We start from the raw sequence: 27303 nt of genomic DNA on the forward strand, positions 1-27303 counted from the left end.
CGCGGAAAATCGTCGAACCCGCGGATATGAAGTCAGTGGGTTCTTATAATGATCGTTCAGCCCCACTTCATTCCTTCTATCCCTGAACTTGATGTGGGTATTTCCGTGATTTGCAGGAAGGGGAAATATCTGTGTCCATAAAAGCCTATGTTCATGCCGGTTTCTCATACGCGCTTTTCGCCTACTGGTTTGCTAAGCCATGACTTGGAAACCACACCGAACGTTGCAGGAAAGTAAGACTTCCCTTACCTAGATGCCCTCGTCTCTAACTATCAGTAGCCGAAGATCTTCTCCGCGCTCCTGGCTGCGTTCACGAGGTCGAGACGACACTTGTCGATGGAAGGCTATACCGTGTATACAAGAATTTATGGCCTTCACTGAGAGACTTCTGGTTATCAGCCGTTTCTCAATATTCGACCGACATTTACATCGTTTATGAAGATCAGCGCCTAACATATGACCAGGTACATAACCGTATCATTCAAGTGGCGGCTTCGTTCCATCAACTGTATGGCATTAAGAAAGGTGATTTTTTTCCCTTTTTTTGGTACTTCAACGATTTACGTCATCGACATTCTACGTTTCATTCACAGGCGACAGTGTAGGGATCTGTTCCCGAAACTGTCCTGACTATCTCGTCGCCTTCTGGGCTTGCCGTGAGTACTCATTGGACGACCTTTGAAAGGTCTGTACTGATTGACCCACAGACCTTATCGGTGCCGTTTCTGTCCTTGTAAACGCGTAAGTATAATGTAATGGATTAATTCGCCGTTGTGGAAGGTCGGCTAATTTCTTGTTGATGAAGTTGGCTGCCCCCTCAACCCCTGCGCCATTGCCTCGTGCATACTGAATGCAAACTTATCATTCTGGATCCAGAGCGCGCCAGTTCGTTAGAGACCACCGTCTCAAATATTTCCGAGGCCGTAGGAGGTACCAAGTTTCTGGTGATGGACACGACAGACAAAACGAGACGTTGGCAAGGGATGGAATTTTTTAACGACGTAGTTGACCTTTTCCCGATAGCCTTCGTCAAGGGTGCATACACGAAAGCACCAACTCAAGGAATGGATCCTGAAGATGACGCAACCATTGTCTTCACGTCAGGTATTTATTTGAGCGCCTCGCCTACGCGAGACCGGCTCACCGACCAACAGGCACGACTGGTCTACCGAAGGGCGTTTTGAGTACCCAGCGCCAATTTCTAACAAACGTGTTGAACGTAAGTAAACACGAATACTTGTACTTTATGCACACTCAAACCATGCCATAACTAGGTTCTGGCTGGTGGCTGTAGAGCGGCACTTCGGCGGGGCGAAACATTGTCTGTTACGCAGAAAGGTGGACTACAAAAAGCAATTCTTATTTCCGTCCCTTTGTTTCATGTTACCGGATCAACAAGCTTTTCGGTATGTCTTGTATTTATTTGAGTGAATCTGTTAACATTGTCTGACTTTCTGTAGATGATAGCCACCATGACTGGTATGAAAATTGTTTTAATGCGAAAGTGGGAGGTAGAAGAAGGTTTTTTCTCTCCCCTTAACGGATTTGAAATTTTCTGACTCTTTGCCCAGCTGCAAAGTGGGTACTTTAACTGTCCCATGGTCGATGAATCGAACTGATTGGAATTAGGTTGATAAAACGAGAAAATGTCGCGGTGGCCGGAGGGTGCGTTGTGTCCGATTTTTCGTTGCGAAATGCCAACGTCGAGAATCAGTGTCCCTGCGATGGTTTCCGACCTGAGCGACAGTTCCTTAGTCGGACATCCTCTTGAAGGTCTCCTTTTCGGCGGTGCACCAGCCCCTAATTCTCTGGTGCCTAGGGCACGCAAAGCGTTCCCAACTGCCACCATGTATGTTGACGGCTCTCACCTTACCTTATGTTTACCATTTTCACAGGATCCAGGGATATGGACTGACAGAAACCAATTCAATAGCCGTGTCGGTGAGAGGTGACGTCGTAGTTTTGTTGAGCTCAAACTCAGCATATCCAACAGTTTGCAGGTGAAGATTACATCGCGCGGCCAAGTAGTACGTGAGTTTCCCATTTATCCGTTCCGCATTTCGAGATGGACTTACGCTTTAACTTAGTGGCCTAGCCTCTCCAGTCAACGACATAGTGATTATGTGGAACGGAGTCGCTCTTCCTCGTCACTCTGTGGGTGAAGTGTGGCTGTGTGTTGAATCTATTTTTCTGCGCCAGCACAACTGATCTGCCTTTTAGGCGAGGACCTAATGTCATGAAAGGCTACTGGCGTGATCCAGGTGCGCGACTGACGGCCGTCTGCCGTGGCGTTCACACCGAGATACTGTTATAGAAGCCACAAATAAAGTCATCACGACAGACGGCTGGTTCAAGACGGGCGACCTGGGGTACCTTGATGACGAAAATTTTCTTTTCATCAAGGACAGACGTGAGCTATTCCAATTTCTGCATGAGCATAATACATACGCCTCAACAGTAAAAGACGTTATAATTCGGGGGGGTGAAAACATTGTGCGTCCTGTTAGGTGATGCTCAAGATGCACGGCGGCTAACGTACATCCACACAAGGACTCTGTGTCCGTCGAGAATGCCTTATATTCCGACGATCGAATACTCGAGGCAGCGGCCGTCGGGGTTCCAGACAAACGTCTGGGAGAGCTTGTGGCGGCCATTGTATCCATTAAACCTGCTTTCCGAGGCCAGGTGACGGAAGCGGAGCTGATCCTACGGGCGCAGAAAAGGTATTTATTAATTGATATTATTTTATTGTTTTGGAGTCATAATGCGGTATTTCAGCCTACCAAAGTTCGCTGTTCCAGTGATGGTGGTCATTGTCGACCATGCGCTTGGTACGCCTCAACCAATTCTTGCGGAATAACAAGGATATATGAGCCTTTTTAGAACGCACCCCTTCGGGAAAGATTGTCAAAGGGATAGCACGGAAGCTTGCGAGGCGTCACTGGGAAGATCGATGTCGAAATGGGATTGAGCGTAGTAATTTATGAAGAGGTTACGTAAGATTTACAATACTTAGTTTGAATGGGCTATGAGGCAGAATTTCAAAAGCATCTTGCTGAAGTTCAATGCCATCTTTCTGGAGATTATGGCAAACAATTACCTCCTTCTTTCGTTCACCCATCCACTTACTGGTCTTCCACCGAAAAAAACGCGTTTTTTCATGCACTATCAATACATTCCCGTCTCAGGCCAGACCTTATCGCAGCTTCAATCGGAACAAAGTCCGTTCTCGACGTCTGTGCTTATCTAGACATTCTCCATGTTGCAGCTATCGACGCCAACTCACCCATTGCACGTCTGTCTCTGCCTTGTGCTATGGAAGTTTCCGAATCTTGGATGAACTGGGAGGAGGCAGCGGCATCTCGCATCCAGCAATGCCAGTTGGATGAAGGAAAAACCAATCCAGGTACATCCTATTCGGTGGCGACAATAGAATGCCAGAAATTTAACCTAGCTTCAGGAGAAAACGAAGTTAACCCCCCGCAGCAAAAAGAAGCTCTCAAAATGTTGGATGCATGCCACCTGGCTGTGATGGAGAGCATGCTTCGGGAAGCTGAAGAGAAAGGTATCGGGTTAGAGCAGGATGTTGGAACGACGTCGAACACCGACTATCCTCGCGACGCAGTATGTCAAAGTCCTCCAGTGACCTCTTCTCCCGACAACATTGAATCAGATAATTCACAAATTCTTCAACTCCGATCCCCGACCCCGACGCCGCCGTATCAACAAGATGATAATTTGAATCTGACCCCAACGTCTCGTCGCAGGTTACAGAAGCGAATATACATGCGGCGAAAACGGGCTGAAGCAATGGGGGAGGCATTTGATCCCGAATCCGCGAGGTTGCGTCCTGGACGGAAGATTCGAGATAAACCAGTTAGATTACGCCCGAAAACTTACAAGAAAACGGCAAACCTCAACAAGGGGCCTATATCGAATGTGGATGACCATGCTCCTACCAAACATCCTAATAAAGGAGGTCTGAATCGACCATATAGAATCAAACAGCAATTCATGGAACGCAAAATTGACGCACAAACTTTGAACGAGCATGACCTTGGATTTCTTCACCTTTCCACACTTGCCAGGTTTATGAAGTAAGCATTATGTACCTAATCCAACGTTTTCTGTTGAACATTTGGTAGAATATTTCGGTCAGGCTACGATTTTCCCAAGGCTGGAGCAGAAGCCGCTATCTCTGATGACACCATTCGACTATTGACCTCCATTGCGGTCGAATTCACTACGGAATTAGTTCATCTGTCAATGACTCTAAGGGAGCAGGAGAGGTCTGTAAAAGGTAATATTAAGGTGTGGAGGCAGAATCACGAAGAAGTGCGTTTTGGTATATCCATTGAAATACTTAACTTTCATAATCGAAAGGTCACCCCCGAACACGTGAGGCAGGGACTAACCATGATGGGAGCAACATATTCGAGCAAGGAAAGCTACTTCAAAACGCTCCTCGGCCCAGAGGCTTCCTTGATCGCAGACGAACGAGAGCCATCTCCACCTGGGGAAGGCAATAATAAATCCATTGATCACACCAATGAAGATGGAATTCCAATTTATCCCAGGGCCACTATTCACAACGGAACACATCTGGAACAGGTTACACTTCCTCTCTCGCTTTCTATGGTGGATTCGTTTCAAGAGGAAGATTCAAAGTGCTTCAACACCCTTATGCCTCCTGAGGAGGAGGACGGTGACCTGGAGTTAGAACTCGACGCTGAAATGGAGATAGATGATTTTGACATGCATAGATCAAAAGAATACGAAGACCGGCTTTGGGATTCCGAATCGTTGGATATAATTCGAGAATAGATTCTGGCCACTACAACGGATGCTAGCTTATTAGTATGGGACATGTGCCTTCGCTTTTCTGACGGCACCGTGGAATCCCTGCTATACGACCGTCCTTCTGTCTCTAAATTTGATTCCAAATAAATGCCGCAGCAGCGATTACTACAGCTTTGCCCGTTCAGCCGGGTTTTCCTGATTCACCCTCACGACCGCCTTTCCCCATGTCTCTCGACGTTCCAGAGCGGCGAGGCCGTTTGTGACTTCGTCCAAGGCGTAAACTTTGGTAAACGTGACGGGTTTGACTCTGTTAGACGCAAATAGGCTAAAGGAGTGGTGCTTGGTCAAAAAAGTTTCGGTCGTTGACCTTTTAGAAGGACGCACTCTAGTAATTCCTTCCACACAACCGGGATGCGACCCGATTCCTTGACTCGAGAGCTGTAAGGAACAACGTTGTTCCAGTGAATGGAACTCTACTTACTGGTATATGCACCCCAGTGTACACCCACTAGTGACACGTTTTTCAAGAGAACAAGATTCATTGGAACCTTCAAAGTGGGTACAGGATATCATTCAGCAGTAAATCGCCTAGTTGTTAAAATAAGATATACCTTTTCGATGGTTCCAGCTGCAAAACCGACAACGAGTGCTCGCCCTTTCCAGGCTATGCACTTGAGGGAATCTTGTCGTTCCCATCAATGATCGTACAAGATATTAACATTTTGGTCACTCACCGTTGATCAAGCCAACGGGGTCATATATAACATCGACACCTTTTCCCCCTGTTATTTCCAACACTTCTTTGTACCACGCAGGTTTGGAATAGTCGACGCCGTAGTCAGCTCCGCCGATGCGTTTTGCAACATCTAGTTTTGCCTCCGACCCTGCAGCGGCAATTACTTTGGCTCCGAGGGCTATAGGAATCAGTAGGTGTTCGGGCATATCCTAATTATAACCAACCTTTCGCGATTTGGACGGCGGCGATACCAACCCCTCCTGCTGCAGCAGTCACAAGGACCCATTCACCTAAACACATGAAGGTTATGGCCTACCTCCTATTACAAGAGGTTGTTAATACCTGGCTTTAGTTCAGCCCTGCCGACTAAGGCCTCGTAGCTGGTGGGCCAGGTGATAAATAAGCCTTCGTAACCAAGTCCATTATAATTGGAGCGCTCAAACTTAGCAGGTACTAGTACGCACCTGCACCTTGATCAAATGAAACATTGTCCGGGAGGGTAATCAGACGCTCCCAATCAACAGAAACTTTGTCTGCGAATGCTCCTTGGGAAGCACCGAAAACCCGGTCTCCCGCTTTGTACGGGCAGCCCTTAGGTATCGGCGAGTTTTTGGCAATCCGCCCCGCAAACTCTGACCCGAGAGTAAAAGGGAGTGCAGGTTTGTTTTGGTATTTCCCCTGGGCTTGCAGAATCTGCCACACAAGTACTGAATGTCAGATTACGGGCGAAGATTATATTTTTGGGGTCATACGTCGAAGAAGTTCAGCCCTGCGCTGTAGACATCTACGATAACCTGACGCTGGTCTGGTTGAGGCTCTGGGACGTCAATAGAAAGGGATATATTTGACGGATGGCTGAGCTTCTTGATAACGAATGCACGCATTGTCAGTTGGTCGCCGGTGACGGGGGGAAATATCATATGTGCATCGTCGTGAACAGAATTTATTACTTCCGGCACGCCGGTTATGATAACTGCCGGTGATGCATTAATATGTACAATGAATTGTTCTTTCTCCTGTATATTTCTGCAAGTCTAGCTAAAAGCAAATCCCTCCCCGCCTTCATTGATAGCCATCAACAACTGTTGTCGGAGCATCTCATACGAGGAATATTGTGGAAGATCGATCTGATTGAAACCTGTGGGGAATGGTCAGGATATGATCAGGAAACAAGTACAGGTAACTCGCATGTATGAGCCTGAGGCAATCTGTCGCTTTCTCCATATGCACGGTGAATAGAGAACCTCTGGACACCCTGGACACCTTGTAGATCAACGAACCCGCTCAGAGGAACCCGTGAAGTGCCCGTCGCAAAGCTTAGAACCTTGGCTCGCTCATCCCGATTGAAAGATTTGAGGGCTCGCCACCACCACACTATGTTAGGGTCTGAGCTCGTATACCCATTATATTCGGTGGCGGCTCGCCACTCGTCAACATCAATGTCTGGGGTTCCGGAAATAAGGAGTTCGAGTTCTTGCTCATTGAACTAGATGAAGGTAAGTAAAATCGTGCTTTGTGTTGAAACTCAGGCTGAGACTCACGATGGTGATCAGATCTTTGGGAATGATTTCATAGAATCCAGTGGAAAGACTCTCAATCTGATCCTTGATTGAGGAATAAAGTCGATATTGGGCAGAGTGTTGCACAAATTCTCGCTTATTCTCTTGCGTAACAGAGATGCTCTCGCCTCCTTCTTTGAGAGGAATAATCTGATTAACACCAAACTAAGGAGGGGGTCAGCATACAATTATTAGGAAGTTACGATGACCTTACCGCGTCAGCCTCCACACTGAAATTTAGATCCAAAACGGTAGGGTCGTTTTCCAGAATCCAGCAAAGAGATTTGTAGTACTCTGGATCAACCCATTCAACGTCCTTGTAATCCACAGGCTTGCCTAACAACTGCCGATACAAACTCCTCGCGAAATATGCATCAAGCAGCCGTCCGTCGTAGATTGCTTTGCCTATGACCCTACCCACGAATTTGAAAAATGACAAATGCTCCGGGTTAACCCAAGAATTTTTGTTTGGTTGGTACGTAAGTTTGTCTGCAGCGCAGGGTTGAAAGAGAGCATTATTTGGGTCAAACATTTGTCGCGCCAAGATTTGGAACCATTCACGGGTGACTCCCCCAGCATCTACGCCTTCTTCATCGTAGAAACGCACACTGAGTTTTCCATGTTTGATTTGATCACCTGTCTTACGCTGGAGATACTGGAAGCTATCTTCGAAGACACGCGCTCTGCGGACATTGAGCTGTAGTGTCCCATGGTGCTCTCGTGCGTGCGGTCGTCGATGCAATTGTTGGTTAAAGTAGTTTCTTTTGTTGTCAAAGTCGAGAACTCGGGGATTGTTGACCAAGAGAGAGAAAGAACCGCTCATCAGAGAGGGGTTATTTCTCACCATCAAGTTGAGAACCTTTCGGTGAGAATCGGTGAAGCTGATAAAGAGATCCTCCATAGATTCCCTAGGCGTCGCAGGAGACCTTGGAGAGGCAGATGCGTGCAATGCACGAGAAACCGTCCCAAGCTGCGCTTTCGATCCCACGTACTTGCAAACAACCATCAACGCTTCGATTAAAGGCAGCAGAACGGTAGCAATGTTTTCAGTGTCAGGTTTTTTCTCAATGACGGACAAACAATCTCCAAGCCTCCGCCATAAGGGAGTAAATCGGAAGGATTCGTAGATAGATTGCACCTTCTCCACGTCGTTGTTAGCCATGGTGGGTGGCGGAGTCCTCGGGGTGTACATGTAATCAATAGTTTTCAAAACTCTGAGCAGTTTGGCCTGTGTCGAAGATGCTGGAGAGAACTTGGCGGCAACTGAACCAATAGTAACGTCATTCTCGGCTTCTTGTAGCGCACCTGCCAGCTCCTCCAAGTCCGTGTCAAGTGTTTGTCCAAATTCCTGTGCTTTGCTCTTTAATTCGTGCGCGATAACGTCACGGGCGTCCGGAATGTAAGACAGATGTTGGATTAAAGACAGGCTCTGCTGGAACGTGCGCCCGGAGCATTCCCCAATGGTCAGAATGTTTACGATGAGTCGTAATACTGCATGTGGAACTTGAGGGGGATTAGCCAACAAAATTTTCTCCTCAACTGCTTCAATAGAGAGTTTCTGAGGATTTTCAACCGAGGCAGCTGGAACAGGAGATCCGCCTACTTGACGTCATTAGTGGTTGACTCAAGGAATTAGGGTAAAAATAAACATACTAGCATTTAATGACGTCGACTCGTTCGTCGAAGGTTCCGAAGGGCGTGTCGTTGAATCCACTTGGACGTTCGTACTCGATCCATCCGTAGGAGGTGCTCTATCGGAAACAGCAGTTATAGCTGACGTTGTGATTTCCGGTTCAGGAACTTTATCTGTCTTCTCCCTATCCTTGAGACTTGTGAGAGGTCGTGTGACGGTTGCCAACAGACTAACAACTGCCTCCATGATGGCAGGGGTGCGAAGGAGGGATTGTCGATCTAGCAATCCCAGTAAAAGGACGATCGGGTAATGCGTTTGGGGTATCTGTTTCTCCCTCCCTTTCCCCTTTTTCGTGGCAGCTTTCCGTAACCCGAAGGGTAGTTCATGTTCCGTTAGGAAGAACAACGAGGAGAGATCGTTGGCGCTAACGATATACGACAATGCCTCTAAACATCGCTGCGCGATAAGATCTGGAACAGCTTCAACATGTGACGCTGGCAAGGGGAATCCTGCTAGATACTCGGACCCTGCTTTCTGCTTTCCTGCTGATTTCTGCGTTTGTGGCTTCGAACCTTTGACAGATAGTTGAGAAAAACTTTTGTCCACAGCTGCGAGGTCACCAGTGCCGTCTTGCAATATGTTCAAGAGCAGATTGAAGAGCTCCGTACGTGTTTTGGCGTTCTCACAGAGGTGAACAAGAGCCTTAAAGAGGAGAGTCTTTTTGAAGACTTGAGGGAAGAATAATAATCGCACCAGAACGGCAATGCCTGCCTTGTCTAGAAGTTGAATTGCGTCGTGGAGGGGTGAAAACTTCCTTGCATGAGGAATTCCTGGTGGCATTGCACGGGAAGGGGCGCCACGAGTTGCCAATCTCTGACGCGGTGCCAGTCCATCACGATATGCGCCAGCCTCTGCAATCATGTGGGAAGGTAGAGTCTGAATGAAGCCATCGTCTTGATCCATCAGCACCGCCTGACGCAATGTGGGATCAAGGCTAGCGATGAAGCTTGCGGGGTCAATGTCGGCAGGGGTAGCAACTGTTGCACCTGACGGCGCGTCTTCTGCTCTCCGACGTGCCCGTTCGATTGCCTCCTGTTGGATGATCTCGGCCCGGATTTCGGGAGGAAGGGCTTCAAGAAACTCGGAACTGATCTGCGAGTCGGGGGGTCGCTCAACTCGCGCCGCACGTTGATCACGTACATGCTGGTTTAAAACTTCTTCCCTCATATCATCGGGCAAGGCCTCCAAAAAGGTGGGATCGATACCGGTATCAGTTATGTCCACTGCACTGCCGTGAATTATCACTGTAACGCGTTCAGAAGTGGTCGTGGCGGCGGATGACGACTCGGCAGGTGCTTCAGTGTGAGGGTCCATAGATGGTTCAACTTCTGTTGGAGGAGAGACGAGCGACTGATTTCCTGAAATATCTGCCATCTCTGTGTCTGCATCAATGTCCACCGGGCTAGCCATTTCCATGACCTGATCTTGTTCACCCTGACGTTCATCGGCGGGCATAGGAGGGCTCGTCGAAGCCTCTCCGCTGGAGGCTGCGGCGGGAATGGCGTCTGCAGTGCTGGAAGGAGATTCTACAACAGGCTGCTCTGTTTCGGGAACCCTGTACTTTTCTTCCGCTGCTTTGACTTCTGATTTCATCTGCTCTTGCTGTCGGCGATCAGCTTCTTCCACCTCCTCACGCAATTTGGCCTGTTTCGCGGCTTCTACTGCTGCAGGAAGAAGGGCCAGTGTAACGTGATTTATGAGTTTTCCAATACGCTCTGTTACGAAGTCGCCATGCAAAATCTTCATTTCTTCTGCCCATCGTTGTAGCGTCAGCAGGGGATCGAATTCGCGCCCTTGCCGTTGTCCTGGGGGTCGTGGGGCCCTCTCAACACGGATGGCGGCGGAAAATAGGCCTTGATTAACGCGACGGCTTGGAACATAGCCGCGGTCGAGATTCACAAGGGCTCCAGCAGGTACATCGAACCGGAAAGCCTCTGGACCACCACCACGTCCACGGGAAACAACTCCCAAGTGTTGTAAAACATGCATGGAGCCTCCGCCGAGTATGTCATCAATAGATTGGATGAAATCATTTGATCCACCTGCAACAATCCGCTGAGTCTGACGTGAGCCTCTACTCTGGTTGACCGATGCCCTATTTCCGGATGATGAGTCAAGCAAGAGAGGATGCGTTGTCGACTCCGGAGGAGCCGACGGTGCGTTTCTGGACCGTCCGAAGACTTGCACATGGTCATCTCCTTGAGGAATAGTCAGCACATAATTTTTGACATGAAGTAGTTGCGACAGCTACCAGTGGCTCGTCGACGAGATACAAACAAACCAGCACCATCTCGGCCACCACCTGTCGTTACCAAACCTCCACCAAAGTTGAAAATACCTTCGCCGCTGAAAACGCCATTTTCCATGACGAATTCCTCTTCGTCGGAGCCCATATCAGGTTCCTCTTCCTCATGGTGGATGATTTGAATGGGAACTGGATGAAGTATTTAAGATCCAAGCGGAAGACAAATAAAATTGAAAGTACCCCCATGCTCCTCTTCCTCGTCTAGATCATCCCGGGAGGTTTCTAGACCATTGGCTTCACCACGGATGTCCTGAAGCTAGTCAGTAACCTCTCAATAAGCTCGGCGTTTGTTCAGACATACCTCCCACATCATTTCTTCGTCGGCCTCTTCATCGGCCTCGCCTTCGTCGTCATCACCTTCGTCATCGTCGTCATCGTCGTCGTCGTGACTATCATGATTCTCTACCAAACCTTCCTCTTCCTCTTCCTCTCCTTCATCCCAGACTTCACTCGGGTTGTGTGTTACATTTTCAAGATCATCTTCGTCTGCTTCATCCTCTGTATTCGAAGTGTCCTCGCTCCCAGTTTCCTCCCCGAAATCCATTTCAACGTCTTCGTCTTCGTCTTCATCTTCATCATCCATTTCCTCATCCTCAGGGTAATGACCATCATCCATCTCCTAATTCAAATAAGAATTAATCCATCGACAGGCGTAGATAATAAACTCACGCCTGCATACATGCCCAGGGCGGAATTCCTGTACAGATCAGGAGTTTCCTCCCGGCCTGCATCGTCCAGATCATCGTCTTCTCCGGAGGCGAAGGAAGACTGACTAGCAGATCGAGGAGCACCACTCTCTTCCTTACTTTTGCTTGAACTTCGACTCATTTTGATTGCAATTTTTGTTCTACGAGAGGGTGAGCTGGTTGCAATGAGAGTAATATAAATTCGGCGTACAGGTGTTCGAGTGGTCGAAGAATTGATGTTACCAGGTTGCGAACATTGGGATAATTGAGATCTACCTCAGAAAGAGCCGTCGTTAGGGTAGCAACGAAATTCTTTTCTAACATAACCTTAGCCAGATGTGTAGGAACTTCATCCAGATGTTTCCGATCACGGGAAGCTGTGTTAAACCGCACCGTCAAGAGCCGATGACAGAGATCGGCGAGAGCAAGCAAACGACCATATCTTGCTTCCATACTTTCCGACGGAGAGAGCTCTTTGATTGCGCGACTGAGAGTTTCCAGAACAAATTTCCGAACGGATACCAAATCGGACGACACGTCCTTCACTTCATGCGTTGAAGATGTGTCAACGCAGAGAGCAACCACAACCGACATAGCCCAATTGCAAAGAGTAATCCTATTACGTGCTCTGGCATCAGGCTGAGGATTTATTGTGCCGAAAGTGATGAGCTCGTTAAGGAGGAAGTGCAATGTGACTGTCCTAAACCTGTTCATAGGCTCCTTTGCTGGTGTCTGGGACCGTTTCTTTGGGGAAAACGAGAGAAAGGCTAACTTGCAAGTGTCGTAAGAGAACAGTAACTCGGTGAGGCATTGCATCAAGAAACAAAGATATTGGTATTTGTCATAGATGTTGATCGGCTCTTCCACATTTTCTGTGCTCTCCGGATGTACGACAGGGTCAGCCAAAATCTCAGATGTGGCCAGTGCTACATCTGAAGCAGAGGAAAGCGTGCCTACGCGTGCGGGTGGTGGCGGAGGTTGATCGTTGATCGTTTTCAATGTGGCCATGAGTTCGTTGATGAGGAGGTGAATAAGAGCCTCAACGACCTTTCTGGGCTGCGCGGCAGAATGTGATGAGGGGTTATCTACCTGCATTTCAGGAGATTTTCGGCTGTCAACTGCTTCTGCCTTATCCTCCAGATTCGGTGAAGCAACTTTAAGGCTGATATTGGGGCTTGCCGTAAACGGTTGCCCAAGCTGGCAAAGGGACGACGTTGTTTCAATAAAAAGTGCTGTGTCTCGGAGGGCCATGGCGCTACAATTTCGAACGTAGGTAGCTATTTCAACAACGCGGGTTCTTGGTTGCGCAAAATATCTCCTGATAGCTTGTTTCATGATATGTTGGACAGTCGTAGAGTCTTCCACAACATGACGTAAGATGGTGGCAATGTACGAAGAACCTCCGGTTACAGGAGACGCTCGAATGCGTTTGAAGAGCAGGTCAAGCCCTTCGCGGTTGACAAACTGAGAAGCCATGTCCTTGTCTCGAGTGAACAACACGAGAAGTCGTAGAGCGGAAAGCAGTTCATCTGAAGCCAAGTCATCCACTTCAAGGAGGCGTAGACAGAAATCGAAGATGACTCCCCGAGCTTCCAAGTGTTTGGGGCCCACTGGTATGGCTTCTGCAACAATGGCATCCGCTTCTTTAGGTAGAGTGATGGTGCGGGGCTCTTCAGCTAATGTAAAAAGTGCTTCTGTGACAAGTAGATGTGACGCCAGCCATCGAGGAGGATGTTTGAGGTCAATGCTAGGCAACAACAATGCTAATAGTTGGTCCAACAAGGTATTTCTTGACTCCATTTCGAGTGAAGCGGGTGCTTCACAAAGAACCAGCGCAAGGAGGCGGCATCTATTCGCAAGCGGTTGCTCGTGTGCATTATCAGGGGACAGTGAAAAAGCTTTGACGTCGTCAACAAGATCCTGTACTGCGCGCGTTTGATGTGTATTGTTAGCTTTCGTGAAAGCGACATGGAGATCGAAGAGAAGTTGAGTGTGCTCATCGATTAGCAAAAGTGACTGTCGGCTGATGCTGGCAACAAGAGGTTCTCGAGCTTCATTCAACGATTTCCGCCAACCATCTGAACCCTTTATTGAAACAGTAGAATCGAGTGAGGGCGAAGCAGCATGCGGAGATAGAGGTATGTTTGCTTCCGCACTGGGATCCGTTGGAACTTCATCTATGTTTGTGTCCTCGATTGGCTCTTCAATTTGCTCAGCTTCAGGGTCTGAGATCAAGGAGAAAGGATGAGAGAGAAGGTATTCAGTAGCAGCATTGACGTTGTTATGCGTCCGGGTAAGGGCACGCTCGGCGGCTGATCGAGGGAATCCCATGTCTGTTAATATGTGGACGCGAGCTTGATCAAGACCTGATGGACGGGGAACCCCTGCAGGGGCCGAAGCAACGTCGGCATTTGGATCTACTTTCGCCTCCTCGTTTTCCCCGTTCGCCAGTTCCAAAACCGTGCGCACCACGGCTCTGATGACACCAAGGGGGGCTTGCACAAGCCACGATGATTCCCACAGCCTTCGTACTGTAGGTAGGGCTGCCGTTCGAAGTCTGACAAGAAAATTGTGCGGTTCAAAGTAATCTGGATCTGTGTCCTTCTTGTCACGGCTCACAAGTAAAAACGTTTGACCGGAATCAAGGAGGGGCCTCGATGAGATGATAGGGTGAAGCAAGCTCAGTGCCACTTTGAGGCCTCCGTATGCGTGTAAGAGATCTTTTCGTTGAACGTCTGTGCGATCGCCTTCCCCTATGTTCACAATCACCTCAATCTTTGACATGAACGCCCCACAGACATTGAATAATGCAGGGAATCCGTCCGCGCGGTAAAAGGCTGCGAGTTGTACTGTGTGTAAGGTGCTTGATGAAGTGCGGTCTGTGAAAGGTTAGTCGACACAAGAAATATCGCAAGACTTTGAATAATTGTACCATCATAGAGTAAAAGGGCGAGTAAACCCAAAATGACGCTGTAATATGTAAAGAGAGAAGCCGTATCATCTGCATCAATTTTCATTTCTGAAACCTCATTGAGCACATTGTTAGACTCACGGTGACCTTCGACGCTCAGGTGCTTTAACATAATGTCGGCGACAATCTTTGAAGACTCCGCCATTTGTTTCTTCTGTGCAGCATCAGGATTTCGCCTGGCGTGAAACATCTTTACCATTGCTGAAGAAACAAACTCAAGCAAACCTCAATATGATTGCAGAGATAATTTTACCTTGGAAGAAGGGTGCCAGAGCATTGGGCAGGCCATGCGTGATGTGTTTGAGGGCTGAAGCGTTGTTATTCCGAGGATCGTTGTGACTGGACCGATCCATCCCGTTGACAAGCATGGGATTGGTCCCGTCCTCTGCTTGAACTCCATTTGTGGCACTCAAACCGCTGGCTGCGAAAGGGTTCTCGTCTGGAAGATCGACATCGGATCGCTTTGGAGATCCTTCCAGGGGCGACGATGAGGGGCTTGTCTGCAAATTTATCCCCCTCAATGTGAGCCCAGCGTTGAGAGCGATGTTTTCCCATATACTGGCTCGATGGAGTGACCCAAGGTCTGCTACGACTAGAGGCGAGGTATTATTCATAAATGTTTGAAGGAGACCAATTGCTCCCCGCCCATGAGCATATCCTGCTGTGGCAAAGACGTCAGAGAGCAGAGTGATCCGGATATGGAGCGTCACAAGACATCGAAAACGCTCATTTGCTAATTCACATTCACCATCTACACGATGTCAGTTCATGATATAGGACTGAATGGGGGCGATTTACCCGTAATGTCAATCAATGGGAGCAATTTGGATGGTTCTGTAACATTTTCCCAGAACCCATGAGTCTCCGCCAATGAATCCTTGACCAGGGTTGCCAAATGTAGAAGGGTTTCGCTCGTGGCCACCTCTGTCATCGTACGCATGACTTGGACCATTGAATCTGACGCTACACTATTCGCAAAATCGAAGGGCAAGCACGGAAGAGCAGTAAATCGGCCAAGATGAGAAAGTCCATCCGTCTCTGTGATGAAGTCCTTGCAATGTGGCGTATGCTGGAATAGACCTTCCAGAAACTAACGATCGATTTAGTTGGTAAATTTCTCAACCTGATGACTACAACTTACGCGACCCAAAATATCAATGAATGACACCACCATATTATCGTGAGCTTTAACAGCATCCTCATATTCGGAATCTGTTTCACCCAACAAGGGCTCCTCTGCGGCGACAGTACCTGGTCTCGCCAAAGCCTCTGAGTCTGCTTCTTCCATTGTGACATCAACATCGGCGGCCAGGACCGGAACAGGTATCAATTGGTACCATTGAAGAATATCCTTCGGAATGCGATACGACAACCCAAGATTCTCAATGTTACTCATCGTTGACTTCAAAGCTTCAAAAACAGCACTCTTCAGCGTCGGATGGTGACGAATAAGCTCGTCGATAGCTGTGCCAATGAGAACTGCATTCTCCTTTTCAATCAAAACTTTGAGATGTCGCTGTGAAGTAAATATTGTGAAAATTGCAGGAATTATGCTCGGGCGGTTTGCTAATTGGGCCTGTCCAGATTCATTGAGACAAAGTGCCCCGATTGCGTTCGGGATGGCTTGGATAACCTGAGTCCTGTCAACACAATTCAAAGCGATAATTTTGAAAAGCGACTGACCTCGATGGATGGTTCAATTCCCGCCTCAATCGCTTCGTAGAATGTTTTGGGCAGTCCAGCTTCCTGGATGATGGTTAAAGAAGTCGGCTCATTGTGCACAAAAGTCGCCATGATGTTGATCGCTAGTGCATACATAAATATGAGTGGCACGCTCTCTGCGATCGGGTGTCATGGCCTTACCAAATGGCAGTATGCTGGACCCAAACAGCCCACGATATTCAATGATCTTCTTGACTGACCTCAGAAGGGACATGTCAATTAATCCACGAAGACCTTCCGTAGTGCCAGAGGATTGCATCATCCGATGCATTGAACGTAGGATATGTTTCAGAACTGCTACTCTTGCGATCGGAAGTTCACCTTCACAGAGGAGAAATGAAGCAAATAGTCGAATTACACCACGCCAAGACACGTAAATAGGTAACAACTCACCAGAAGTCCCATTAATTTCGGGAGATGAAATCGAATCCCCCTTCTCTTTGATGTCCAAGTCAACCTCGTGCTAGACGCCGTCAATGATACCGCTAAGTGCAAGAAATCGATCCGACTGACCTCAATTCTCTCAACGAGAACGTCAACTCCTCGCGCACCACAGAAAAGATGGAAGGCATTGGTGAAGCTGTAAAGGACGTTATCAACCAATTGCATCGTCTTAGATACAGCTTGTAGTCGAAGGGGCGACTTGTTGTCTATCATCTGGATGAGGAGAGGGATTAAACCAGCACCAATAACCATATTTCCACCCGATGCATGTGACGCAATGAATGTCACAAAAGAAAGCAGAGCTTCAATAAACGTATGGGGGAGCCTGGATTCTTCGTTCGCGACATCGCCAACTGTTTTTCGTACAAGGGCCATTAATATGCCATGGTTGACACCAGCATTAACAGCAGTCAAAACTTCTTGTATACGGTTTCTATACCGTGCCAAGGCGTCTAGAGCGGCAATGGCTGCTGTCTGAACCTGCACTGGAATCCCGTGATCGATTTGAAGCAGCTCCGCGATGTGAACAATTAAATCCGGCTCGTAGAGGAACAGATTCGAGGTAGCTTGAGACTCTGGGTGGGTGTGACCGTAGATGGCGATGGCTAGAAGTCTAATAATGACGAGCTTTTCACGGTCCGCTGTCCTGTCCTTTACCAATGATGCGGCGGTACGGATGCGGCATAGGACTTCAAATTTTTCGCTGTCCGGAATAGAATATGCGTCAATAGCGTCGGCCAAAACATTCATGACTGGTTGTGCAAGCACCGTTGCTTCTCCAATGTGCACGGTGACGGCGCCTGGAACACTCCGCTCCTGTGAGGTGGGCTCCACAGAGTCCTCTGCTTTCTTCTCCCCAGCTCCAGTACCTTCTGTCGTCCTGTAGAAGGTAAAGTTGACTTCGCGGGCCTCTGCAGGAAGGGCTTCAAGCTCTGCGTTGCCTTCGCCACAAGAAAGGTCCACTAGCCCAATTCCATATTCACGCAAATGTGGCCACTTTTTCGCGAGAGATTGTAGACGAGTTGTAGAGATACTGAGCGCATGAGAGACGGAAGGTTGGGCAGAATACTGCTGAGATGGTCGGAGGAGGAGGTTCAGCGCCAAAACAAGAATGTCCAAATCGGACGTGAAGAGGAGGCTATTCAACCGCTACATGAAAATGCAGAGTTAAGGTGGGTGAAGACAAAAAGGGGGACAAAGCTTACATCGTATGAGCTGAATGTCTTCCTGTTTGTGGAATTTTCAAGCAACAACCGCTCGAAACGGAGTATTTCAGCGATAAGACGTTTGGAGGTAGGAGTGAATGGATTTAGTTGTAGCTTGTCTAAGTCATACTCATTGATTATTTCTTCCAAAATGCCGTCGAACTTGTTCAGGACCTTGATCCAAGCATTGAGATCGGACCGCGGCCATTTCCAAGAGTCAATCTGGGACAAAACATCGAGAAGTTCGCTTGTTGAAGTGTTGATCAGTTTCGTTATTAGCTCTGCCACTTGAGTTGGCTGACAAGGGAAGCAAGTTAGATGAGGAACGCGTTCAAACGGAAAAAAAGTGAAACCTACTGGAGGCACCGCTTTCTTCGATTTGTGCAAGATCTTCATTTTCCACGACTGAGTCGGGAGAATGAGAGCTTTACTTGCGTGTCAACGGGCGCTTATATGTATAGATGGCAGATGCAAGACGCGTAGCGGCAGGATGGCCAGAATCTTGAGTGTCGAGACCCCAAGTCAACTTTAGCGCTTATGAAGGGTAGTTAGTGGATGCTGACGCAAGCTGTGACTAATAACGCGTCAGTCACATCATCCCTGAGTACTCCTGACTTGAACCAAACTCAAACCTACCTTTACTCATTGTGCCAATGCCGAAACGAAAAGCAGCGACTGAAGAAGACGTGTCTTGCAATAGCGATGGTTCAGACATCTCTGAATGCAAGATGAAGACGCCACATTGCAAGAAGCCCATCATTCGGCAAATGAGCGAATCGAGCCACAGCGGCGACTCAGACGAAGAAAAACCACTATCCAAGAAGAGCAAGAAAATGAAAATAGATCAATCAATGGTAAGAATGGCTGCTCTCTGAGCCAAATACCACAATTCAAGCTCAAGGTCAATACACAGAAAGACGCGCCAGAAGCTGAATCTACTGGAATTAAAATATTTTCCACTAACGACGGCGACAAGTACATTGATTTGGGAAAGAAAAAACGCGCTACAGTTAGAGCATTCAAAGGGACCGTCTTGCTCGACATACGAGAATTTTACGAGGCGGGAGGCGAGGAGAAACCGGGCAAGAAGGGCATATCTCTCACTATAGAACAAGTAGGACATCGACATCCATTCTCCCCAGGGCTCTCTGATCTCATTTATTCAGTGGGAAACATTGAAGCAGGGTATGAACGTGGTTGACGACCTCCTCGCCAAGCTTCAGCAGAAAAAGTGATGCACGACATAATCAATCCGTTTGAACACTAATGATTTCATTGTAAATATTTTTATGCTAAACCAGCAGCTGCTTCGTGGGCCCCCTTGAAGCCTCTTCCGTGCAGACCCCTTAACCATGACTTACTCTTTCTAAGAAATCCATCAACATCCAGAACAGTCTCCATGATTACCAATTGGATATATGCTGCCTCGTATTTCCTGAAAAATAAAAGGTTGAGGCGAGCGTACCGCGCAAATATTGTTTGATTGACATACCACCAGCAGGAGAAATAGTTCCAGAGAAGGCCGAATGACAATAAACCTTTTTGTCTCATATCTTCGATCAGCCGTGTGCGGTCAGCTTGCCAGACAGCAGAAGTGCAGTATTTGGCAGTAATAAGAAATATCCGAATCTATGCAAAAATCAGCGAATATAGCCGACTTCATCGTGAGGCTCACATTTGAATGTGTAGTCATCAGGGCGTGGTCAAGGCTCCTGCACAAAACCTCAGTTCGCTGATTACCCACAATGAACTACCTAACGCACCTGGTCAGATCGTTGAGTTTCAAAACCATCAAAACCCTCCGTGGCACCCGTCGTAATACGTCAAACACAGACAAAAGAAGACCTTGTTGAGAAATTACAGCATTTCGGATACCTTCCATCTCCTCCTCGGTCTGAGGCACCATGTCAATCATGCTTGAAGCTCGTTTGAGAGTATTATCGTCCTCTACATCTTGCCAGGCTCCTTCCAGTGCAACTCTGCCAGTGATAGCCGCTTCGAATACAGGATACTAGCTCATCCGGTGAGCAAATCGCCTCAAGTAACCCAAGGCAGATGCTTACTCACAAGATCAGGCCCGATGTTTCCCACGAGTTCTGCATATTTCTTCCTGTCGGCGCTCGTCGAAGGAGATGGCGGTCTTATCAGAGACAGCCAAAGTTTACCGTAATTGACCCTTAGATCTTGATCCATGTCAAAGTACAGCCCATGATCCAGTAACACAATTTCGAAGTTGTAAGGCGACCTTGATACCGCAGAGGCAGGTCGTATCAGGAGATTTCCTCAAGGGTAGTGTAGGCAATGGATCTATAATAAAGAAGTATATAAAAAGTACCTGGATGAGGGTCCTATGAATGATGAGGCAAAGATACGACCCAGCGAAGTAATGCACGCACCGCATGAAACCAACCGTTAATGAAGACCATCTGGTTGAATATCCGTGACAGTTCCAGAGCAACTTTATTACGATCTATGTTGTGATCCGCTAGATATTTCAGGTCATCCACTCGTCCGCCTTGAATATATTCCATGACCAAGACCCTCTTCGACGCCGTTATGACGTCGGGAATGTATAGAGAGGTTGTAACATTCGTGAAATCATGCCGTGCTCGCGCCGCGTTGTTCGCCTCGTGAACAAAATCCATTTCTTTTGGAAGATTAGTCCGCATTTCTTCCTGAAGAGCGTTTGTCATGGAGCCCAAAACACGGTCCCAAAAAGCTCACCCCCAACCATGAGAACTCGAATTCCGGAAACCAAAACTTAATCCAGCCTGATGTCGATGAGAGAGAGAAATACTCAAGCAGTTAAAGGCGTACCTAAAGTAACATCTACCATTTCCATATCAATGTCACAGAACTCGGCGAGGTGTGGATGTTGCACCTGCAACGAATATTAAGATCATGCCAATTCCAACATAATTGCCAGACCTTCACGGCAACTTCTTTTCCGGACGCCTTGTGCCGTCCAACGTGCACCTGGGCTAAGCTTGCAACACCAATTGGGTTGGGATCAAAATCATCGAAAATTTCTGAGATGGTTGCACCCATATCACTCAAAAACAACGCTTCTATATCGCCGTACTCCGTTGGCCGGCATTGATCCTGTAATGGTCTCATGGTGGTTGTCCATTCCTTCGGCAAAACTACCAGCGATGACATATGTTGTCCCATTTTGATAAAGATCCCTGTAATATTCAACGCCATTGGTTTTGAGGTCAAAATAAAGTTAAAAAACCTACCCCCGTTCGCAAGTAGCGCATTTAGCACGCGCTGTGCACTCCGGGCATGGCACAGTGAGTAAGCTTTATTAAGTTCTGCATCTGATTCATATAGTTGCAGCATCGTTTTCTTGTAATCAATGGCCCCAAGGATGGCAGCACCTGAAGAAAACGATACGGGAAGTTATAAGACGCCGCCTTGAGATGATGAAACCACTGTACCAGCAACTCTCGAACATCGTACAACCGCAAGGAGTGTGTGCCGAAATGGCTGCGAGGTCTTGTAGGAATAAAAGCAGACAACGCCGATGAATGCCGCACACGCTGGGTAGAAGATCCACGGTCGACGCCATGACTTGGAGGACGAATGCGTACGTGACTGGGAGCGGGTAGTTGTGATGAATTGATGCGGAGACCGATAGAATCCGGTGTGTTGCCAAGTTCTAAAACGGATGTGGGGAAGACGACAAAAACGGAGGGAGGTCGACGCTGGTCGAAACATCAATGTAGTGGTAAAAAGATAGTGAAGTATTGCCAGACAACGGAGCCGGTCTCTTTGTTAGTAACCGCACATGTACTATATATAGAAGCTCATGGCGAAGTTACCGCAAATCAAGTTTTTTATTCCGTCATCTTCTAAGTATGAACTCATGTACATGTCTGTGTATGTATGCTCGGTAATAACTCAGCCCAGTTGGAATCGACACGATAACTGGCCGTCGACTCAGGAAGAGGCGTACATGATCATGAAGAGCCGCGGATATTCAATTCTTTTCGAATTTGAAGATGCCTAGTCTGCAGGATGCGGGCCAACTTTAGCACATAATTACAAGCACATAACCCAAAGAAAATATAACAGGCACGTCATCCAAACGTCATCCAGATGTGGGTATGTTGGTTGCTGGGGAGGAACTCATTGTGCCGCCAACGCACTGGATTTACCGTGACGCTGACAATGACAGCCTTGCCGCGATCCACACGGACAATGTAGTCCAGGGTACCTATAAGAAATAGTGGCAAGCTCTTTAGCACCTCGCATCGTTTTTGAAGGTAGAAAGCAGAAAGCGCAGGCCGTTGGTGGCAGCTAACTCTATCGAACTCAGAGACTTACAGGTCAATGATAATGGAAACTGACTCAAAACAAATATGATGCGTTGAATACACGATGTCTCAGTGGGGTTCAAGCAAGGATATAAAATATATAGTAGAACCGTTTGCTTGATAAATGTCACCCCAAGGTAGGAAGGGACACACAGGTTTCTTTGAGATGTCGTGATCACAGAAAAGTGATCAGAGCACACTGGCTTCTCGAAATGAGTACTTATTGCGAAGCTTGGCACATCCTGTTTCTCTCCGCATTTGAGTGAGCATCATGGTATCGTGTCGTGTCAAGGTATCGCGCCGGCCCTCGGGATTTGGCTACCAGGCTTAACAACCTGTGCGAGCCAGACCTGCACCATAGCAGCAATCCACAAAGTTTTTGTAGCCCATCTGTCATTCGCTGGCAGAGCTGTAACGATATTTCTCACCGATAGAGGCCGTGTCGTGGATAGTGTTTCAGTACTTTCGCAAGCTTGTGATTTGATGCCTGACTCATTAGAAGGCCGCGACAGAGGAGGTTCACGTCGTGATTTCAAGCACTGGGACCATGAGAGGGCCGCCGCGTCAGCATCTATTAGTGTCAAGGGATCGATTTAGTAGTAGCGCAGGAGGTGTAGGGACAATGAAGGAAAAGCTTAGTGGAGATCTGTTTGAAAAACTGGGAACTATGCTTTCCGACGTTGTTGATCAGGATCTGACGACGTTGCTCCTCGTCAGTGGTTAACTACAGGGAAAGGGGCGGACAATGTTTATATTGATACTTCGAAAACATCAAGTAATAGCTGTAGGCAAGCAAGATTAGCAGTGTCGGTAGATGATTAGAGATGCCATTCCGGCGGACGTTACTCACTATACTTTGGTCCTCCTCCTCCCTCAGGTACAGTCCATGTAATATCCTGTGTGGGCACCTTCACGTCGCATAATTTACAGTGAATACAATTCTCAAGAAAAAAATCAGTTGTTGAAGAAAAAAATGAGAAACCAACTACCTGGGAATTGATGACCAACTTCTTCCCTCCCCACCCTTCACCTTTACCCGCTTTTTGAGCAGCAGATTCTGCTCCATCCTCGACGTCCACATACTCATAAACTCCAGCGGGGCAGGCCCGTCCAAGAAGTCCTGCGAAGTTTGCTACGTTTGCCGAGACATGCCGTCTTCGCCTTTCTTCCTCCTTCGTCACTTCTCGTGTCTTGTCGGCTTTATCATCTTCAAGCTCAGTTTCAGTGCCCACAGCAGCCACGCCAGCACCTGCAGCAGCGTTGCCTTTCCCATCGGAGGCTCCATTGAGTTGGCGCATATATTCGCGGGTCTTGATGACGCGCAGATGGACGGGTTGGTCCTCGGTGTGATTTGTGCCTGTGAGCGAAACGCTCGTCATTAGGTCAAAGGATAGCGGTTCTTCAAAAGGTGGATATTCAATAGGTTGATGTTGCTGGGCTGATTCAGTGTGAGAAGCGTCCAGAGAGGCATTCAAAGACTGTTACGATGGACGTCAAATTGGTAATGTAAAGGTGTTTTAGGGGTCAAACCTTCTCTGATTGTTTTGATGTGTGCTTGAATGTCCAAGGTACGCGTCCCTTCAAAAAAAGGGAATCAACCCCCGAGTACGCGATACCACCCCACATTCCTAACACAGTGTTAAAAGATGGACGAAGGTTGCGCACTTCGTGCAAGTCCTTTTGCACCCAAGAGTTATGCAAAGCGGTGTCGTAGCTTGACATATCTGCCACCTTCCCTTGGTGGTCTGCTTGAATAGCTTCCCAAGCAGTTTCAGCTGCTAACATCCCGCTCTTCATGGCATTGTGCGTCCCTTTGATCTTGGCAACGTTCACAAAGCCCGCCGAGCATCCAATCAGTGCACCTCCTGGGAAATTGAGTTTTGGTATGGATTGGAGCCCGCCCTCAGTCAATACCCTTCCAGCGTACGAGAGACGTTCCACGGGTGTGGTACCAGTTGTAGAGAGCAGTTTGCGGAAGTAGGGGTGGTGTTTCATGCGTTGTAGTTCGCGGTATGGGCTTAGATAGGGATTCTTGTAGTCCAGACCGATGACTATACCCAGGCTAACGAGACCCCCGTCCATGTGATAGACAAAGCCTCCGCCGTACGTGCTGTTTGTGAGCGGCCAGCCCATGGTATGTATGACCTTGCCCGGATCGTGCTTTTCTGGATCGACGCGCCAAACCTCCTTGAGCCCGATACCGTACGTTTGTGGCTGAGATTCCTTGCGCAGATTGTACATGCTGATTGCTTGTTTCGACAAGGAGCCGTGAGCACCTTCGGCAAGGAGAGTGACCTTGGCCCTGAACGCCATGCCAGGTTCAAAGGAAGGTTTCATGCGGAAGTCTTTGGTGAGGCCGACCTCGTTGGTGACGACGCCGCGAACGCTGTGAGCAAAGTTTCCCCATGGGTCCGTAGAGTCTGGGGAGTCACTGAGGAGAAGCTGAGCTCCTGCAAAGCCGGGGTAGATTTCGACGCCATATTCATTCTCCGCAATCCCAGCAAGCCATCGGGTGAACTGCGAGAGAGAAACAACATAATTACCTTTATTATTCATTTGTGGGGGATGGGGGATGGGAACGGCTAGAGTTTTGGTGAGGAATAGCATACTGGAGGATACAGCTGGCTGAGTTAGCGGGTGTGTTTTGGTGGAGGCCCAGTCGGGGAGAAGCTCGTTGAGGGCACGAGGCTCAATTACAGCACCAGAGACAATGTGCGAGCCTGGACGAGAATGTTAATAGGCGTTCTGAAGATCTGGAGAGCAACTAACCGACTTCAGACCCCTTTTCCAACACAACGACGCGAATTTCGTTGCCTTTTTCCCGTTCTAGTTGTTTCAGACGTATGGCGGCACTGATCCCTGCGGGTCCACCACCGACAATACAAACGTCGACCTCATCTTCAGCTCGCTCGATGGCAGCGGGATTAAAGGGTTCGCTAAAACGACGCGAGGAAGAATGAAGGAGACGGGTTGCGATGGTAAGTGGTCTTGTTGCCGTTCTGCAACCTAGCATGGCGACTGAGAGAGACCAGCGATGCCACAGTGAAAAGCACGGCGGCCCGGCTTCAAGACCGTAAATCATACGCCTCAAATGCTGATGTAATACGGGATGGACTCCGCGCGCGTCATAGATTTCTTGTAGATTTCAGTACCGTTTCGCCGACCAGAAATGACCAAGGGCTGTAGATCATGTTTGCAACCACACTCAAAGTTAGGTTATGGCTGTCTTTCCCCGATGTGACCCAAACCAAGCTTGCACTGTCGATCCCACTTCATACATGCAACACCTTTGCTGTTAACCCTCTAAAATGGCTTCGATTTTTGGGGTTTGCCATCTACGGCCGAGAAGGCCACCTCTCCCTATCGAAAGATGGTCCAGATCTCGGTGATTATGCAGCACCTATAGAGGCCTGTTCATACTTTTTTGTCTCGGAGGGTAAGGTGGAGTGACCAGCATACGATACTTAATACCTTGCTAATGCTATTTGCCTTTCAAGGTGGACCCCGCCTTGTCGATGTTGATGCAGCGGACGACAGAACGTCAATTACTTCAAGTTTTATATGCCCCAAAGATTTTAAGATCAATGTGGTTGGGCGAGATGGGACCTGTGTGATAACAAATGAGATAGGGGACTTTGCACTGCGTGCCATATTATCCCCCATGCGAAGGGAAGCAATGTGTGGCCTTCCAATCTTCTATGACAACTTTCTGACTCAATCAAGTACATCTCAAACCTCATCCATCACCGTGGTGGACCAGATGATGACATTAATAACATCAATGACACTCGGAACGGACTTCTGTTAGCCGACTTGCTCCATATCCCATTTGGAGCTGGTGACATAGCATTCCTGAAGGTTTGCTGTTACTTCCATCCAGGACTATTCTGAAACTTAAGTATCCAAGACACCCAACTTTGGTTTGACTGTTGATGATATTCCTTACAATCCACCAGATACAGCAGACGAAGAGGGCCCGTCCAGTCGCCTTACACTGCACCATTTCAATACACCTCAGCTTGGCTACATTATACCTAAGCATGCTCCCCACAACTCTGATGCCCGGCAGCCACAAGACACCAGTGAATGGCCACCTGCTGCCATTGTTGATCTCTTCTATGCCACGGCCGCTATGAAAGTCTGGAGTTCAAAATCCTTTATTGAATATGTCCGGGAACAGTCGAGGGATGCTTATTATCCCAGAGTAGAAGATGAAGAATCTGGATCCACATCTTACACTCTACATAGCAGGGACGGAACATCAAATGTTCCACCAGAAGAGAATCGCTTCGCTGATTTGATGGATGGAGTGTGCGCGCTATGGATGCAGTCTTCGAGGATGGGCGAGAAGGAGACAAAAGATGTTCATGCATCAAGTCTTTCTCGTAACGAAGGTGTTAAGAAGTGGTTAGAATCAATCGAGGATCCCGAGACAAATTAGGTCATGTTCACCACTCAGGTCGACCCACACAAACCCTCGAATGTAAAAGTCGCTTTTAATCTGTGAATTTAAGCGGTTTCGTTAAAGCCATCAAACGACTATACGATCTTTCAGAAAACCAATGAATTCGAAAGTGCGGCAAAAAAAAAACCGAGATGTCCTCTGATTTTTGGAGATGAATTTGGAGATGATAGACTAGAATGGAGAAGCTGGTCCGAGGTCGATTGAGCGCGTCGAGAAGAGCTTGGATAAAATGAACCAAAAGTTACGGGTGGGCGGATAGGCGGAGGAATAATTTAAGACACCAGACCTAACTTGCCTCCTCACTGCACTGCTGCTTATTATCTGTCAGGAAGACCATTCGCATATGATCACCATTTGACAGAATGCGCAAGACAGACGTTTATTCCCATCAAGGTATC

The 27303-nt window shown here is 48.0% G+C and overlaps 7 protein-coding genes across 7 annotated transcripts; 3 read left to right on the forward strand and 4 right to left on the reverse strand.

The window, feature by feature from the left end:
- Positions 1-199: 199 nt before the first annotated feature.
- LACBIDRAFT_313664 (uncharacterized protein) lies at positions 200-2987 on the forward strand (the record flags this gene model as incomplete). Its single annotated transcript, XM_001877331.1, has 19 exons — positions 200-233; positions 280-525; positions 594-656; positions 708-741; positions 806-1104; positions 1155-1219; positions 1275-1406; positions 1461-1521; positions 1572-1578; positions 1630-1665; positions 1715-1849; positions 1896-1941; positions 1994-2031; positions 2088-2171; positions 2221-2261; positions 2315-2493; positions 2551-2723; positions 2779-2831; positions 2884-2987. 19 exons carry the CDS (start codon positions 200-202, stop codon positions 2985-2987), a joined length of 1830 nt encoding a protein of 609 aa, XP_001877366.1.
- A 34-nt stretch (positions 2988-3021) lies between these two features.
- On the forward strand, positions 3022-4824 carry LACBIDRAFT_313665 (uncharacterized protein; the record flags this gene model as incomplete). The annotated part of the gene is made up of 3 exons (XM_001877332.1): positions 3022-4097; positions 4146-4335; positions 4384-4824. 3 exons carry the CDS (start codon positions 3022-3024, stop codon positions 4822-4824), a joined length of 1707 nt encoding a protein of 568 aa, XP_001877367.1.
- On the reverse strand, positions 4787-6420 carry LACBIDRAFT_183429 (uncharacterized protein; the record flags this gene model as incomplete). Its single annotated transcript, XM_001877692.1, has 9 exons — positions 4787-5125; positions 5185-5230; positions 5282-5348; positions 5412-5482; positions 5535-5714; positions 5761-5826; positions 5879-5941; positions 6001-6229; positions 6289-6420. The coding sequence occupies 9 exons, from the start codon at positions 6418-6420 to the stop codon at positions 4966-4968; spliced, it is 1014 nt and encodes a 337-aa protein (XP_001877727.1). The 3' UTR covers positions 4787-4965.
- Positions 6421-6570: 150 nt separating this feature from the next.
- LACBIDRAFT_313667 (uncharacterized protein) lies at positions 6571-18517 on the reverse strand (the record flags this gene model as incomplete). The annotated part of the gene is made up of 21 exons (XM_001877693.1): positions 6571-6674; positions 6725-7022; positions 7078-7260; positions 7310-8694; positions 8749-10986; positions 11040-11222; positions 11274-11343; positions 11395-11712; positions 11763-11940; positions 11991-14658; positions 14712-14780; positions 14832-14951; positions 15004-15501; positions 15549-15840; positions 15892-16383; positions 16434-16555; positions 16614-16793; positions 16866-16935; positions 16986-18065; positions 18122-18418; positions 18479-18517. The coding sequence occupies 21 exons, from the start codon at positions 18515-18517 to the stop codon at positions 6571-6573; spliced, it is 10884 nt and encodes a 3627-aa protein (XP_001877728.1).
- Positions 18518-18842: 325 nt separating this feature from the next.
- Positions 18843-19322, forward strand: LACBIDRAFT_313668 (uncharacterized protein; the record flags this gene model as incomplete). The annotated part of the gene is made up of 1 exon (XM_001877333.1): positions 18843-19322. The coding sequence occupies one exon, from the start codon at positions 18843-18845 to the stop codon at positions 19320-19322; it is 480 nt and encodes a 159-aa protein (XP_001877368.1).
- Positions 19323-19408: 86 nt separating this feature from the next.
- On the reverse strand, positions 19409-21841 carry LACBIDRAFT_246646 (uncharacterized protein; the record flags this gene model as incomplete). The annotated part of the gene is made up of 12 exons (XM_001877694.1): positions 19409-19556; positions 19614-19750; positions 19797-19833; positions 19885-20132; positions 20189-20403; positions 20457-20469; positions 20518-20796; positions 20846-20892; positions 20939-21002; positions 21050-21306; positions 21361-21501; positions 21562-21841. 12 exons carry the CDS (start codon positions 21839-21841, stop codon positions 19409-19411), a joined length of 1866 nt encoding a protein of 621 aa, XP_001877729.1.
- Positions 21842-23282: 1441 nt separating this feature from the next.
- LACBIDRAFT_246621 (uncharacterized protein) lies at positions 23283-25453 on the reverse strand (the record flags this gene model as incomplete). Its single annotated transcript, XM_001877695.1, has 6 exons — positions 23283-23381; positions 23430-23455; positions 23477-23609; positions 23760-23918; positions 23971-25160; positions 25210-25453. The coding sequence occupies 6 exons, from the start codon at positions 25451-25453 to the stop codon at positions 23283-23285; spliced, it is 1851 nt and encodes a 616-aa protein (XP_001877730.1).
- Positions 25454-27303: the final 1850 nt, after the last annotated feature.

Source organism: Laccaria bicolor, genomic scaffold (genome assembly GCF_000143565.1).
Source record: "Laccaria bicolor S238N-H82 LACBIscaffold_5 genomic scaffold, whole genome shotgun sequence".
In the NCBI taxonomy this organism is placed as follows: domain Eukaryota; kingdom Fungi; phylum Basidiomycota; class Agaricomycetes; order Agaricales; family Hydnangiaceae; genus Laccaria; species Laccaria bicolor.